Raw genomic sequence first — 16744 nt, 5'->3', positions numbered from 1 at the left:
GCCTCCAAACAAAGCCATATTATACTGTTGTTAAAAAAAAAAACAAAAAAAACAAAGGCATCATATGTGCCGGTATGGAAAGATCTCTATCAAAATGAAAAGCAACTATATAGAATATGCTTCCATTCTTGTAAGGATTCAAGGGATAAACTCTGATATATACCTACATAAAACATTTTCTAGAAGGAAACATAAAATGATAATAATGAGTACCTTTGGAATAGGGGCTTGGTATCAAATTTTTGTTTTATGTGTTTCCAAATGCTTTGATTTTTTTTTTAACATGTGTATCTATTACTTAAAAAAAATTGTGTTGAAAAAGTAAATGATGCAAATTCAATGAGTAAAATTTATGACAGGAATATCTTTGTGCTATTGATTAGTATTAGTGAATTTATTTATTTATGATTTGCTTATAGGATGGGGAATATAATCAATAATGTTGCATAGATTATGTAGGGTGCCAGGTGGATACTGGACTTATGGGGGGATCACTTCATAGATTGTGTAGATGTCTGACGATACACTGTACACCTGAAGCTGATATAGAATAGGACTGAATGTCAACTATAGTTTTAAATATATATATATCACAGGATGTAAAGTACAGCACCGGGAATATAGTAAATGGTGTAGTAACAGTTATATATAATGTTAGAGGGATAGTAGACTGGGTTATCACTTTGTGAGGGGAATAGATGTCTAATCATTATGTTGTTTTGTACACCTGAAACTAATAATAAAAAACAACTAAAAAAATAGTATTAGTGAATTTAATTTTCTTATCAAAAGGTAATAAAGTTTAAGGATTCCTGATATAAATATGTACATGCAAGTAATACATATACATACCATGGAAGCCATGGACATTATTTTTAATGCCAAGCAAGACTTATATTTTTATGTTTCTCTACAAACCATAAGTAGAATGTACTTAAATATATCTACAGAACTGACATGGAGAGGATGCCTAAGTCACTGTAGGTTATGCTTAAAGAAGTCAGTTTCATATTTATATTTCTCACCAGAGGACCACATATTAACTTCATCTTTTGATAGTGAATATTTAATTTTATCTACCACAGAGATTTCGCTTATGCAACATCTGTTGGTGGACGACCAGGTGCTACCAAAGTAATGGTGGTTGTAACTGATGGCGAATCACATGATGGTTCAAAGTTGAAAACCGTGATCGATCAATGTAACAATGACAATATACTGAGGTTTGGCATTGCAGTAAGTGGATTTTCTTTTTAACTGTCTCTCAGTTGATGGATAAATGTTTCTTTGTAACATCACTTCCTAAGATTGCCTTTCTCATTGGCTCTCAAAGCTTTATATTAAAAACATTTTTTACTCTATCCCTGCTTCTTGCTGATTTTCAGTACCATCAAGCAAGGGGATGTGGATTTAATCCTCCAGAGAACCTACTGTGTTCAGAAATAGCCCAGAAAGTGCTAATTAGATAATTGGAGTATAGCAGTAATGACCTTTTTTTCCTCTCTTTTCAAGGTTCTTGGGTACTTAAACAGAAACGCCCTTGATACTAAAAATTTAATCAAAGAAATTAAAGCAATCGCCAGTATTCCAACAGAAAGATACTTTTTCAATGTGTCTGATGAAGCAGCTCTACTAGAAAAGGCTGGGACAATAGGAGAACAAATTTTCAGCATTGAAGGTAAAAGAATTTCTTCTTTCCAAAACTTTTTACAAGAATTCTTGATTTTATTACCACCTATTTTCTCTATTAATGTTAACTTGTATGCCTTGTATGAAAAGAACTCTTATAAATCAGTTAGAAAAATAGGCAAAGAACATGAATAAGTATTTTATAAAAGATAAAACACCAATGACCAATAAACATAAGAAAATCGCCTCAATTTCCGTAATTATTTTAAAAAATAAATCAACTGTACTTTGTACCTAAAAGATAGCAAATAATGTCTAATCTTGGAGAGATTACGGGGAATCAAAAATCTCATATACTGTTGATCAGATTATAAATTGTATAACATTTTGAGGGGCAATTTAATAATATTTATTATAATCATAAATAGTTTTACCTTTTTGCACTAGTAGTTCTATAATCATAAAAAGTTTTCCTTTTTTTATACTGTTATATAATTTCTGAAATTCTTGAATTTGTTTACAAAAACATGTATACTTTAAAATTAAAAAAATATAGTGAAGATTTTTAGTAGTTCAGATTTTGAGGAAACATTTACCAGTTCTACAGTAATTTACTTATATGGCCTTGGAAGATCTAGTCAGTGTAGAAATATCTCACGTTCAAGAACTCATTATATGGAAGACTGGAACATACTGAGTAAAAAGTCCCACATGACCCACATCCTGCATCCTGATGGTTTTCCTAAATAACTTTCAGCAATAAAGAGCATATTTTATTGAGCACCTACTATGTGCATCGTGAACTGCTTCTGAAATTGGGTCCAAGGGGATTGCATAATTTCAGTACTCATTGCTCAGTCATATCTTCATCTCCTGATTATCCACTGGAAATTTCTACCCCAAAAGTTATGTTAGTTCTTAAACATCCTGTGGTGCTTCTAAGTTCTTTAAATCATCCTCAAAATCTAATGTGCCCTGAGAAAATAAAAAATTATTTGGCTACCTATTGTAATAATTGTGGTTGTTTGTGGTGGCATGAATATGAACAATTGTAATGCAGTCTAAAAGCTAACTAGAAATGATTTCATGTATTATCTGCTAGTATGGATTTTGGGGGAACACTGCTCTACTTTATTAAAAATCATCTCAACTCATCTTGCATAAGTTATTACACCTTCTGAATAAGTTACCATGTTGTGTGATACAGTTTGTCTTCTCTATATTAGAGTGGCAGTCTAGGAATTTAGCTTTATTTTTGCAAAGATTAGTGAGATTTACCTATTTTGACTACACTGTATGGAAAATGAGCACTAATTGAGTCTTATGGTTCTAGTGTCAGAGGCAAGCATATATGCTGAGAGAGGACAAAATCCCCAGTTGGTAAAATTCCTGCTCAATCTTGAATCCAAATATGTTTAGCACAGCCTTCACTACAGATCAGTTGCTGAACTGTTCCCATTGCATCTGAGACATATGTGCATTTATTGGTACCAATATTTAAAAGCTAAAAATTCACGTAGTTTCTTAGCTAGTAATGATAATTTGTTGTTTAAAGTCCATCACCTCCGTTTTCATTTTACTTCATCCCATATATTGAGTGTTCTTTGATATCAGGAACTGCATAAATATATCAATAAATATATTAATACATAATCAAGATAAATGCTGTTGATGTAAGAAACATCCAAACCTGTAGAGATTTGTTTTGTTTATTTGAGCCAAACTGACAATTGCCGGGAAGCAAAAATCTCAATGGATTGAGAAAATTTTCCGGAGAATGGTAGTTTTGCAGGTTATTTTTTCCATTAGAATCAAAGGAGGAGATGTAAGGAGGGTTACGTGAAATCCACTGGTGATAGAATAAGGGGGTGGGAGAAAGCAAAGCCGGGAAGTCTCTGGGATTGGATAAAAAGTGAAACAGAAAGACACATACCTGTTTTACATTGGTGGGTACAGCATCATTAATAATTAACATTTACAGCACAAAGAGATGGTATTAGGGAACAGATAACAATAAGGGGACTGTGGTCTCCTGCTCTGGTTCAGTGGGTGTACCCTCAGTGGTCTGGAAAAGGAGATGACTCTAACATTTCAAAGGTATGTTATCTTTGATGCCAAAAGACAATAGACAGGCTTATTTAAGGTAAAGCTTGACTTTTGTCAAGGAAGCTGCAGGCCTTGGATGTGACTACCCCCATGACCTGCTTTTAGTTAGGAATTTTTATGTTCAGACCATCCTGTGTGGTTACTTGTGGTCCCTGAGTTTGTAGGGCCTGCCAGGCTGGCCTCCCCTGAGCATGTCAGGTTTAGTGTGTGGCTCCTTTTTCATTCACAGTTCCAACTTCAAACAATACCTTGGAAATATTGTGTGTTTCCATATTTGCAGAGTACTTTGTTAGTGATTTCTTACTCTCAGAATCTACCAGCTCTGTATTTTTGAGTAAACACTAGAACAGTGTGTTTGTGTGTGTATGCACGTGTGTGCGTGTGTTTGAAAATTTGATTTAAAATTGATGACAATGATACAATTTTTGAAACTGCTATTTCCAGGTACTGTTCAAGGAGGAGATAAGTTCCAGATGGAAATGTCACAAGTGGGATTCAGCGCAGATTACACCCCTCAAAACGTGTGTATATCACATAACTTCCCGCCATGATTTAACGATTCTGGGCACGGTGGCCTTATACATAAAATGGGGAAAACAGCCATCTAGTGATCAACAGTTCTGATTCCTAGTCATAATCACTTAGTTTCTTTGTGCTGCTGATTTGCAATCCAAAAAACAAAAGTTAATAATGCCTTCCCTTCCCCATTTCACAGGGGTTTTGTATGGGGGGAAAAAAAGATAATATACGAGAAGGCCTTTGAGCGCTCCAGGGAACAGGCACTGTGTTAATTCAAGGTATTATTGTAGGAATTTCCCTTGAATCAATTAATTACTGGAAAAGTTTGTTAAAAACGCAGACTCATCATCACTGTCATTGTTGAATTCTGAGTTGCCATGATATCTCCTTGCTAAGAGCAGAGACACAAAATAGTTGAAAAAGGAAGGAATGAGGAAAGATGTGAGATGGGAAGTTTTCTTAGCTTAGCCAAAGTCCACTCTTCTTTCTCAGAAGCATCTATCTCCCTGGCCTCTGATTCTAACTCTACTCAAGATATGAGCGCAGTAGTAAAAAGGCAAAGAGCTAGGCGACAGTAAGAAATATTCAGGGACAAATATGAACTCAGAGGATTTGAGCAGCATAACAAAGGACCAGACACAGCTTATTTTCTCTCTAGAATTAAAGGTGCTGACTTTTTCTGGATCACCAATTGTTAGAGATGTTTATAAAAGTTGCAGGTCTTTCCCTCAAAATAAAATAAAATAAAATAAAAAAATAAATGAATCCACACACAGAGAATTTTGCACACAATTTCCTGAGGTTTTGGTACACTTCCTGAGCCCCTTGCTGCTCCCCAGATTCAGAGTCCTAGATTTATGACAATTATTCCCATAGTTTCATGGTCTCTTATTCTCAAAATAAAACATACCATTTCCCTATTTGCTATTTTTTAATGGCTTATACTTTTCAATCCAAAATTGTATCATTCATGTTTCCCAATATCTAAGATCAAAAATTTTAAAATAATAAATCCCATCCTGACCAACCCATCCTTTTGCGAAGGTTTATAGCTTTGAATATTCAGATTGGGCTCTGAGTCACTCCAGAGTAAGTCATCTCCTTGGCCCTCCCCCCTAACCAGTGCTGCCCTATGGCCGTTTTCTTTACATGAGATTGAATGTCACAGCTACAAGTGCCTTTGGTAGCTGTGCTGTTTTGAAATAAGTGGGATAGGATAGAGTTGATGGAGGAACATTTGAGGAGTAGTCAAGAAGAATGAAGAAGAAAGTTGAAAAGAGAATGGGTCTGACATGGGTGGGATGGCAGCGCCACCCGACCTCTTCCTTCCTCTGTCAGCTGCACTTCCCATTTCTCAAGCCTGCCTCATACCAGACTTTTCTTAGGAATCTGTGATGGGGGGCTCCTTTCTGACTCCTTTCTAAAGGCTTACAGCTCTTCAGCATTTGCAAATATGTGCCTTTGAATGCAAATTTGAAGATGGCTATGTGCTCCTCGTGACTACAGCTTATTACAAAGGTTTATCTATACAATGCGTGGTACTAAATAAAGCTTGAGGTAGCACAGCCCTCAAGAAGCCTTGTCCGGCACAAATAGATTAAAACTGTTCTGAGATATATCAACATACATTTGTATCATTTTACTTCATCATGCTCAGTTTTCTTTTCCTTCAATCAAGATGATTTATTTCAATGGTTGGCTTACCCTGCATTCTTATGATTTAAAGGTGGTTTGTTTTTAATGGTCTTCATTTTTTAATTATCTTAGGATATTCTGATGCTGGGTGCAGTAGGAGCTTACGACTGGAGTGGAACTGTTGTTCAGCAGACATCTCATGGACATTTGATCTTTCCTAAACAAGCCTTTGACCAAACTCTGCAAGATAGAAATCACAGTTCATATTTAGGTAAGGCATGGCAGCCTTTGGCTCCGCACATTTAAGTTCCCTTCCTTTAAACCAGCTCCTGGTTGAACCTCAGAACCAGTTCAAAACAACCCTTAAACTGTCATCTATTTATTATATTTGTGACACATATTTATGTTGCCTCTTTGCCAATCAGGCCTTCACCCATAACCAGTTAATGAAATGCTATTATTATACTCACTAATCTCTTCTGTTAGTGAGTATAATAATATTCATATAATATTAACACAATATTCAAGCAGTTGTTTGAATATTGTGGCTGTTCAAGCAGTTGTTATTGCTGGGACATAATTGTGTTTCTTCAAAGTGGAAATAGTTCCTAAAAGCCAGTACAGTTAGTAGTAGTCTTATATTAATTTACAGTTCTTTGTAGTTTTGTTCCTACAAAAAGCAGTTACCGATTTTGAGTACTACTATAGAATGGGCTATTCTATTGATGTAAACATTTAAGCCCTCCCAACAACTCTTTGAGTGAAGTATTATCCCCATTGTACCTTTGAGAGTCAATGAGGTTAATGCCTTGCCTAAAAATGTGAACAACTTAGTAAGTGGTAAATCCAGAATTTGAACCTGGAATTGTCTGACTCTAACGCCTATGTTCTTTCCACCGTGCAATATTGCCTTTTGAATTCATTTAGCTATTCATTAAAGAAATATTTGTTGAATGCCGGATTCATGAGTGGCTGATGGGAACAACCCAGAATCTAGGGTTCTAGGGTCTACCTTTATAGGTAGATGTCCACCTATGCAGGACAGTCAAAGGGCAGAAGCAGTTCACCTTAGAAAAAGGAAGACGTGCCCGTGATGATATGCTCAGGACACCAGAAACTGTGCATCACACCTAACGAGAAAGGACCTCGATCATCTCTACTAACTCTGCAGGCCTGTCTGGCTGAGATATTCAATGGTACCTACTCTGTAACTCCTTCTTTCTAGGTTATTCTGTGGCTGCAATTTCTACTGGAAAAAGCATCCACTTTGTTGCTGGTGCCCCTCGAGCAAATTATACTGGCCAGATAGTGCTGTATAGTGTCAACGAGAACGGCAATGTCACAGTTATTCAGGCTCACAGAGGTGACCAGGTAAAGTCCATTGCTTAGCAGGTAAAATTAATTTTAGGGACAACTGGGCAGGTTGGGAGTGGGAAGCTGGTAGAAATGAAAACTACCATTTACTGTAGTTGGCTCTGTAATTTGCATTTACTTTAATATTCCTTAAATATTTACAAAAATACTGAGAACTACCATCTCCCTTTGACAGGTAACTGACAGAGTAACTACCTTTCTAAGGTCACTTGGTTTTCATGGGGTTGAACTGTCATTAAAATCTATTCCCTTGTGGCCTCAAAGCCTGTATTGTTTGGCTGTTTCCCACTCCATACTTTTGGTTCCCCAGATTAATGATGCATGGGTGTTATTTAGTCATGATGACAGACACCTAATCATTGCTTTGGGCAAGCCCTACTAGGAGCCAAGGATTTGGAGGTGAGATAATGAGAAGAAGGGAGCAGGATAGCTGAGCTACTTCATCTGGGCCTGTCAATCTGTCCTATTGCTTTGACCTCTCTGAAAGAAAAGCAACTCTCTTCTTTGCCATTTTCTTCTCACGTATGACAGTTTCATAGTCAGAAGGTATCATGACTCTTAGTCATGGTCCACTAGAGCTAAGGCCAACTGATAGATTCCTGTTTCCTTACTAAGCAGTTTTGACACATGAGCTTGGCTCATATTTGAGAGGAGCGTCATGGATCTCCAACAACCAAGAAAAATTTTTCTTCCTTGAGTATCTACAGATTTCTCTTCTCTGGGATTAAGTCTGAGTCCATTGTCCCTATGGATTTTCCAGGAGTAAGAAGACCTGAGTCTTTGACTTTCTTGACCAAAACCCAGTTATGGTCACATACTTTTCCTTCTTCTAATATGTTAAAGAAGAGTGCTTTTATTTTGAGAAGGAATCTTGTCTTATTCATTTTCAAATCCTTAAGAGGCATACGTTGAACATCAGTTGAATGGGACGAACATTCAAATTCCCAGATTCCCAGGCTCCTTTATTTCACTTTATCTCCACCTAGTCCTTGCGTCCCAATCTATCCAGCAATTACTGTCCTGACCCAGATCGTGCCATGGACACATATATCACTCATGTTTTCCCACTCCTCTTCACCTAGAAAGCTCCCTGTCATCTTTTAAGATGAAATTCAAATAATACTTAATCTTTCTAACCCTTCTCAGACTCCCTCTGATTACACAGCATTTGGTACTTGCCTCTATAATAATATATTTTACCATGGACCCACAATTATTTGTTCCACTTCCCTCTTCCCCTTCCCCTTCTCTATAATACACTCCATATAACTTTTCAGTGTTTCTCTTTTAAGTGTGGTCTTCAGCCCATCAGCTTCAGAGACACCTGGAGTGTTTGTTTAAAATACTGTGTTCTGGATAACATCCTAGGCATTGCATCAGACTCTCTGGAAATGGGTCTTAGGAATCTGTATTTTAAAGATACTTTCTTGGTGATTTTCATGCACAGTAAGGTTTAAGAGCCTTCGATGTTGATACAACCTGAGAAAAGGGACTATGTTATCCGTCTTTATGTTCCTAGCACTGTATACCTATGTAGTAAACAGTCACTTTTTGTTTGTTGAATGCATAAATAAAAGTTCAGTGTAATGGTAGGAGGCTATGAATCCTACGGATCCTAAAGTTAATGTGCTTTATTACTCCAGATTGGCTCCTATTTTGGTAGTGTGCTATGTTCAGTTGATGTGGATAAAGACACCATTACAGATGTGCTCTTGGTAGGTGCCCCAATGTACATGAATGACCTAAAGAAAGAGGAAGGAAGAGTCTACCTGTTTACTATCACAAAGGTAAAAAAAATTATTACACTGACTTAGTTTAATTTGCTTTAGTATTGGCAAATGAAAAGCTAACCTGCATTTTGCAGATTAAAGAAAATTTACTAATATCATAATAATGCTAATTTTCATATATAGTATGGTTTATATCTCATCAATTTGAGGATTTCACTATTAAGTTATAATTTTAAAAATCACATTAAAAACCACATTAAAAAAATCACATAACCTAGAGCTTAATATATAGTGCCATTTTCCATGAGAGGTCTTTGAATATGTGTTCTCTTATTTAAATAAAGTTGTTATAAATTCATATAATTTTGTAAACACACACACACACACACACACACACACACACACACACATTTGTGTATTTCCCAAGTCTCTTATCCAATTATTCTTTGCTGTCAAGGGATAACAATAACAGGTCAAAACTATCTTGTTAACATTTTACAGTGAAAAGGACAAATTGTACCAGGCACTTTGGAAACCTCCATGTAATCCTGGATGCTTTCTACATTAGTTTGTCAGGAAATTCCATTGCTTAGTGTAACATTTAGGTATATATCCAACCCTTGGAATTTCTAGTCTTTGCACATAAAACTTAGCATACTCTAACATGGAAAACACAGTTTTTCCAACTTGTAAACTGAACTCTCTAAATCCATGCACATAAATATAGTGACATAGAAAATTAGATGACTATAGAAGGGAAAGATGGTAAATGACAAGCTGATATTAATATAGTAAATATTATGTTTAACTATTGTGATATTTTTGTCCTACCTTATTTATTTAAATTAATGTAAAAATGAGTTCTTGAACAGAAGCAATTAAAACAATTCTAAAGCATTTAAAGAATGGGTAATTGAGTATTCAATAAGGGAAGGGCATATCTACTTGTCTGAAAATTTAACAAATCCCAGTTTTTTAAATGTTTCTTGCTTATCAACTATTCTGAATTATCATTAATTGCTGAAAGTAAGAAGATCTCCTAATACTTTATCAAACTTAGTAACAAATTGATTTCTAGAAGATTATATAGAGGAAAAAAAATCAATACCTCACCCAGTTTCATGGTTGAGGAACATTGCTTTCTTGTGAAGTCATGAAATATTTCCATTCTTAACTTCAAAATCTAAAACAGTGTGTCTTTTCAAGGAAATTTCTTTGGGTAGAACTATTTAGTGTTTCTTATAATGGGATATTAACAATCTCATTTTTTACTCCCTATACCATTATAATTATGCCACAGTTCAGGAATTTTTAAGTAAAAGCCTAAATTATTATGTTGTATTTTATTTTGTCTCTACCTTAATTTTATTCAAGATATTAGTAGATTTTCACCAAAAAAATGTTTAAATCAAAAGGTTTAGAAACACATGAAAATACTAATATTGAGGAAAAATAGAGACAAAGGAATGGATACTTTTATACAGGTTGTGTAGCTACAGTAAACAGAATTGCCTCCTTTGACCTTGGTGTATGAGCAGACACTCTATGGCCTTACTAAAAATTTTATTTATAATTCTCATCATAATTAGAAAATTTCGAATTCTAGGTTTACAACCCTATCTATATTTAACAATTTGCAAATTGGTTTGGGCATCATTTGCTCTGAATTTTAATTATGAAAGTTGTAAAGTTTGCTTTAATCATCCCCCATTTTTTTATCCCTTTTGCAAGGGCATTTTGAATTGGCACAAATTTCTTGAAGGCCCCAAGGGTGGTGAAAATGCTCGGTTTGGTTCAGCAATTGCAGCTCTTTCAGACATCAACATGGATGGCTTTAATGATGTGATAGTTGGTTCACCTTTGGAAAATCAGAACTCTGGAGCTGTGTACATCTACAATGGTCAGGAGGGCACCATTCGTACGAAGTATTCCCAGGTAATCCATGAGTTTCATGGTGATGTATTTACATGTGATCGTCATCATGTTGCAGCTAGAGACTATCACGTGGACTATAACTTTGTTTTAAAGTTATATAACTTTTATATACTTTGTTCACTCATTTTTTTATAACTTTGTTCACTCATTCAGTAAATATTCAGTGAGCTGCTACTGTGTGTCAAGGACTGTTATATTCATTGGGGATGCTGTAAAGAACAGGACAGACAAAACTCTGCTCTTCATGGATCTTACATTCTTGTGTAAGAGACAGAGGAAAAGTATGATAAATAAAATAAAGTGTTCCAGATAGTAATACATGATAAGAAATTTTTAAAAAACTGAAATAGGGAATACATATTCAGGGATGGGAGGTGTCAGGTATTTGAAAACGTGACCAAGAAGTCCTCACTGAGAAGGCAACTTTTGAGTAAAGACCAGTGAGGTAGGAGAGAAATCAGGACCTGAATTTGCATCAACTCCTTCCCGCTTCACTGATCCTTCACTGCTTCATGCTGGTTTGTGATTTTATGTTAAGATTAATGCTGTTTCTTTGATGAAAATATGTCTGCAAGAAGGATAAACACATTAGATAAGATGTGACTGAAATATCGGTGGAATTTTATAAAGAACAAAGCAACCTGTGAAATGGCTATGTAGAGAATTTAACAATGCCATATAGAAGCTGCCTTTTTTCTGTTTCAGTTGTTGTGCACTATAATTTCTTGTCACACTTGCTCTTTCAGAAAATCTTAGGATCCGATGGAGCGTTTAGGAGCCATCTCCAGTACTTCGGGAGATCCTTGGATGGCTTTGGAGATTTAAATGGGGATTCCATCACGGATGTGTCCATTGGTGCCTTTGGACAAGTTATTCAGCTCTGGTGAGTCAGTGAGAGCCAGAAAGACACAAATCAGCTAACTGAAAATTGACCTGCTAAGTAGAACACATTGCTGTGCTGGTTATTGTGGAAATGCCACATGTATTATATAAGACTCTAGGACACTTGTGTGGCATGGTTTGCATAAGGGAAGGAATATGTTGCCTTGGTGGGAGAAAAAAATATTTGCCTAACATTAAAACTAAGTTTCTCATCTCTATGTGGTGAGCAGAAGTGCATTGAAAAGACAAAGTCCTTATATGGTATCCAGGAAGTTTTGAAATATTATCTTCAAATAGCCTTACTTCAGCTCTCAGAAAGGAGGCCTCATGAGAATGCCCTAAAAATACTGAGCACTCAGACCACACAAGTAAAGTGCAACTTCTCATGTGGTTAAAAGGTATCTTTTAGAATTATTAGTCATAAACAAGAAGCCATTATTTAGCTTTAGCTGACCTCTCATTGACCTCAGTAGGAGTTGACGAGCAAGGGGGTGAGGGTGGCGGGGAACAAGAAGGGATTGAAGGACCATGTGATTCAAGGACAAAAATAAATATATTGGATGGGTGAGGGAATAGAAGCAGAAAGAGAGAATTTGATCAAGAGTCCCCAAGAAAATATAGGTCAGCCATTCTTTTGTTTCTGTTGAAAGATGTGTTTTAAATGTCAAATACATCAAGAATAGAAAAACACTACATATCGATGCTGTGTTCTTTTTGAATTTAATGGTACTATTTACAGTATCTCACTTGTGCTTTTAAAGGATGAAATGAACTGTTTTTAGTGCATTATTTTAATGAAATCCTCTGTGGAAAAAATACAACTCAAGGAAAATATTTAAGACTTAAAAAAATACGAAACTATATTTATTGAATAAAATCAGTTAACATCAGTTAAGCGTAGCTTACCATTAGAAAAATACAAGGTGTGATAACATAATTATATGACTGAGTTTTAAACAATAAGAAATCCCACCTTTCAGTGAATACCACCCTGTGGCCCTCTTGGTAGCCTTCTTCCTTGGAAGGCTATATCCCTACTATGCTATGACACTCTCTTTAATATAGTCAATAATGGCCACACTTTTTTCTTTAAAGGTGGATTTGATTCTTCAAAAAAGTTAAGACACATGAAATCAAATCAATTTATTAAGGTTCAGTCAAGCTGGGTTAAGACCATTTTGTGGTCACAATCCTATAAGGTGCTGAGACTGGTTTTTCTGGTGACTTCTTGAGACTAATTTTTAAAAAACAAGTTTACGAAATAATTTACATCAGTTCTACTTCTATTGGGATCAGTGCTCAACTTCTCAAAGAGATTGACTTAAAGAAAACATTCACTTAGACATCATATATCCTGTAAGTTTGAGGACATGTTGCATTTGTTATGAGATGTTTTATGACTACTTTATTAGGGGACCCGATAGATTCATGATTAACTATCTTAATTTTTCAATGGACTCAAGTCCTGAAATTAAAAGAAAATGTTTTCTGTCTTCTTGTGGTACTTTTCAAAACAGGTTAATTATTCATTACTACTTGATTTTTTTTGTGAGGAAGTTAAGGGTGTACACAAGGGCTCATTGTGATGAAATACAAATTCCACTGGCCAAGGAATTAGACCATGGGCTCCAAATCTCTCACTTCCTAATAACTATTACTCAGCGAACTGGCAAGTTACCAAATGTCTTTGTGTCTCAGACTGTTTCATTAATAAAATGGAGATAATATTTGTTCTCCCCCTTTCACAGGAGTATTGTAGCAGCAAATGAGGCCATGTGTATGGGAAAGCCCTTCAGATATCTAAAGGGCTAAACTAGAGTCAGAAGTCGGTAGCACCCTGCCTGAGATGGATTCCTCAACCACATTCTGGCATCAGGCTAATTGTCACTGTCTTCGTCTTAAGCCACACTTCAGTGCCACACTTCATTGCCAGCCACTGAGGCAACCAGGAAACACCCACAACCGTGCCTCAGCCCTGACACCCCCACCTTGCCACCTACTCTCTCCCCTACCTTTATGAGAAGAGTGAATATCACTGCTTCCGAATGGCAACACGACAGAGACCATGACTTTGTACTTCACCTGCAAAGAGCTTACTGATTCTCATCCTGGCTCAAGTGTGCATTCATTAAACAAAAAATATTAAGTGTGAATTATGCTAATACAATCACAAAAAGAACATTATCTCTACCTGCCATCTTACAGTTTTCAAATATGAAATAGTGCTAAAGTGCTTAGATAGAGAGTAGAGAGAATAACTGGATAATGCTAGCACTGGGTCCCCTATGTAAAGGTTATATGCGCACTCAGCAGTATGTCACTCTGTTTCCATTTATGTCTTTCAGGTCACAGAGTATTGCTGATGTATCTGTAGACGCTTCATTCACACCAGAGAAAATCATTTTGTTCAACAAGAATGCTGAGATAAGCCTCAAACTGTGCTTCAGTGCACAGTTTAGACCTACTAAGCTAAACAATCAAGTGGGTGAGTAGCCCTGAAATAATCTGTATGGAGATAGGTTTGCTTATAGAGTTTTAATCTTGAATGTAACCTATATGTTGAGTTTGTAGACCAAAACAAGCAAGGATCGTAAGTTGCAGACATTTAAATTCTCATACATTTGAGGTTCCTGAGAATAGTTAATTAGGTATGGAATGTTTGTTTAGATCTTCCTCTGTCATCTCTAGGAGGTGCTATTCTGCAGAAAGTTGTAATCTCTATGGTATAATCAAGGGCTCTCCCAACTCTAGCCTTTGAGTGTCTCTTACCCACAAGTCCCTTACTGAAAACCTTGGGCACATAGATTATGCTGGACTACAGCATGTATTAAAGGAGAGCTCTGTAGGTTGGCTCTGCCATGATCTAGGTAGTGTGTTCAGTACAAGTACCAAATATTGTTTCTATTCTTGAGGAATTAATAACTGTGAAATAATGAGAAAGTATAAAACAATTTATCATTTATGCACACAGTTTTCAATTTTCTAAATAATCTAGAGAAGTGAGTAAAAGTCTGAGACATGTTCTATCAGCAAGTGACAGTGAGGAAAACTGGGCAAATGTCAACAGGAATTGTCATTGTCTCTCTCCTGGTCCAGGGCTTGGTCATCTTTCAGGGCTTGGGTGAGGTCCTGTGTCCTCTCTCAAGTCTTTTGTAAGCACTCCATCTCCCCTTCATTTCTCCTGCTCCAGTTGTGTCCACACCCTCCACATGTAGCAATTGATTCAGTACTTGATTAAATTCTACCTTCTTTCATTTGCTGCTGTTTCATGGGTCCTAACCTCCCTGCATCAGCTTTTGATTCTAAACTTCAGAAACGTGTAGTTCCTGCATGTATGTCATCAAATGGTATACAAACTTAAAGACTAGAAATATAGAAGTAGGCTATTTGTCAAAATTCATACCAAGAAATAAATAAATTACGAACACAAAGCAGAAGTTAGATTCACATCTTGGCACACTTTCCATATTTTCCTACTTTTCTTATCTATCTGGCCCTTTTTCCCTCCCGATGCTCAGTCACGGACCCAATTCTGATTAGCACATCTCACAGACCTGCCTTATAGCACATCTGTCTGAGGAGCCATGATAGTTCAGTCAAAAACCATTAACTGTGTAATCATTAAGCGGCAAGATGTAATGTGCAGCACGGTGACTGTAGTTAACAACACTGTGTTTATTTTATATTTTGAAAGTTGCTGCAAGAGTAGATTTTAAAAGTTCTCACAACAGAAACAGTTGTAACTGTGAGGTGATTGATGTGTTACCTAACCTTATTGTGGTAATCATTTTGAGATTTTATATGTATGTGTGTGTGTGTGTGTGTGTGTGTGTCTGTATAATCATTATACTTTATACCTTAAACATAACCAATGTTGTATGTCAATGATATCTCAATAAAGCTGGGGAAAAAATATTAAGTGGCTAGTCTGCCTAAAATTTGGAAAATCCATTAGCTGGCCAAAATGGCTGACTGGTCACCTCTCCTGATGCTGTAGCATGGATTTGTCTCACGTATCTTCTTTCCACTTTGTGACTGTATTTAACCCCTTCTGTTGCCACACACTTAGAAGAGAATTTCTGCTTTCAGAGAATTTCCTCCCCTTCTACTCACAGTCTAGGGTCTCCGGGTCCTGCTATTGGGCACCTTTCTCTTTCAATCCTTTTCCTTGATGCCTTCAGGTTCATAGAGACAAGCCAGTCATGAACATTTGTTACTTAACTGCTTGGCTGGCAATCATAGTATGTAAGACATGAATTCCATCTTCACAACTTTGAAAAGTGAAATTATAAAGCATATGGTCTTTATTATTTGTTTCATCAGGTGCTCATTCCAGTTAAATGTTAACAACATAAAAATTAGTATATTGCCCATGAGACGATTTATCATTTTTAGCAAGCTACTTGAAAAAAATGACACAGTATTATCATGTGTACTAACTTTGTTCTAGCTACGATCATCTCCCTATCATTATTTTTCCTCTACATTAGTTTTACCACTTATTTTTAGTTTATTTGAAACTGTTATATTTTAGCTATCCTTGTTATACTCCTATGAGCAAGAAAAAGTATACAATATCGATAACAGACATTTCAAAGGTAACATGTAGAATTAATGTTTTCGGGAGTCTATTCAATTTTTAAAATATTGAAAAGTAATAAGATGGAGTAACCCCAAATAATGCCGTTGGTGCTATGAATAGTATCAGATCTCTCGATTTTGGACATGCAGTCAGCAGACGATAGTTGAAGATTCTGATCGTTTGGACATTGGGTACTGACATCAGTTTTTATCACATTTGCTTTTCATTTCCATTTCCCTCAATTGTATAGATGAGGAAATGGAGGTCCAAAGAGGTTTAACAAACTGCATGAAGTCATACAGGTCATAAACGACAGAATTAGAATTCAAACCAAGTGTGTCTGATTAAGAAC

The 16744-nt window shown here is 36.1% G+C and overlaps 1 protein-coding gene across 1 annotated transcript in view; it reads left to right on the top strand.

The window, feature by feature from the left end:
- The window catches only part of ITGA2 (integrin subunit alpha 2), an 89030-nt gene that overhangs the window by 50850 nt on the left and 21436 nt on the right, over nucleotides 1–16744 (top strand). The window contains exons 8-16 of the mRNA XM_081053329.1: nucleotides 1086–1236; nucleotides 1513–1678; nucleotides 4180–4256; nucleotides 6022–6160; nucleotides 7115–7260; nucleotides 8907–9050; nucleotides 10725–10928; nucleotides 11675–11811; nucleotides 14156–14295. Of these exons, the coding sequence (XP_080909455.1) occupies nucleotides 1086–1236; nucleotides 1513–1678; nucleotides 4180–4256; nucleotides 6022–6160; nucleotides 7115–7260; nucleotides 8907–9050; nucleotides 10725–10928; nucleotides 11675–11811; nucleotides 14156–14295 (1304 nt within the window). The remainder of the gene's footprint in view (nucleotides 1–1085; nucleotides 1237–1512; nucleotides 1679–4179; nucleotides 4257–6021; nucleotides 6161–7114; nucleotides 7261–8906; nucleotides 9051–10724; nucleotides 10929–11674; nucleotides 11812–14155; nucleotides 14296–16744) is intronic.

Source organism: Rhinolophus hipposideros, assembly GCF_964194185.1.
Source record: "Rhinolophus hipposideros genome assembly, chromosome: 7".
NCBI classification, from domain to species: domain Eukaryota; kingdom Metazoa; phylum Chordata; class Mammalia; order Chiroptera; family Rhinolophidae; genus Rhinolophus; species Rhinolophus hipposideros.
This window is presented reverse-complemented; position numbering and strand designations above follow the sequence as displayed.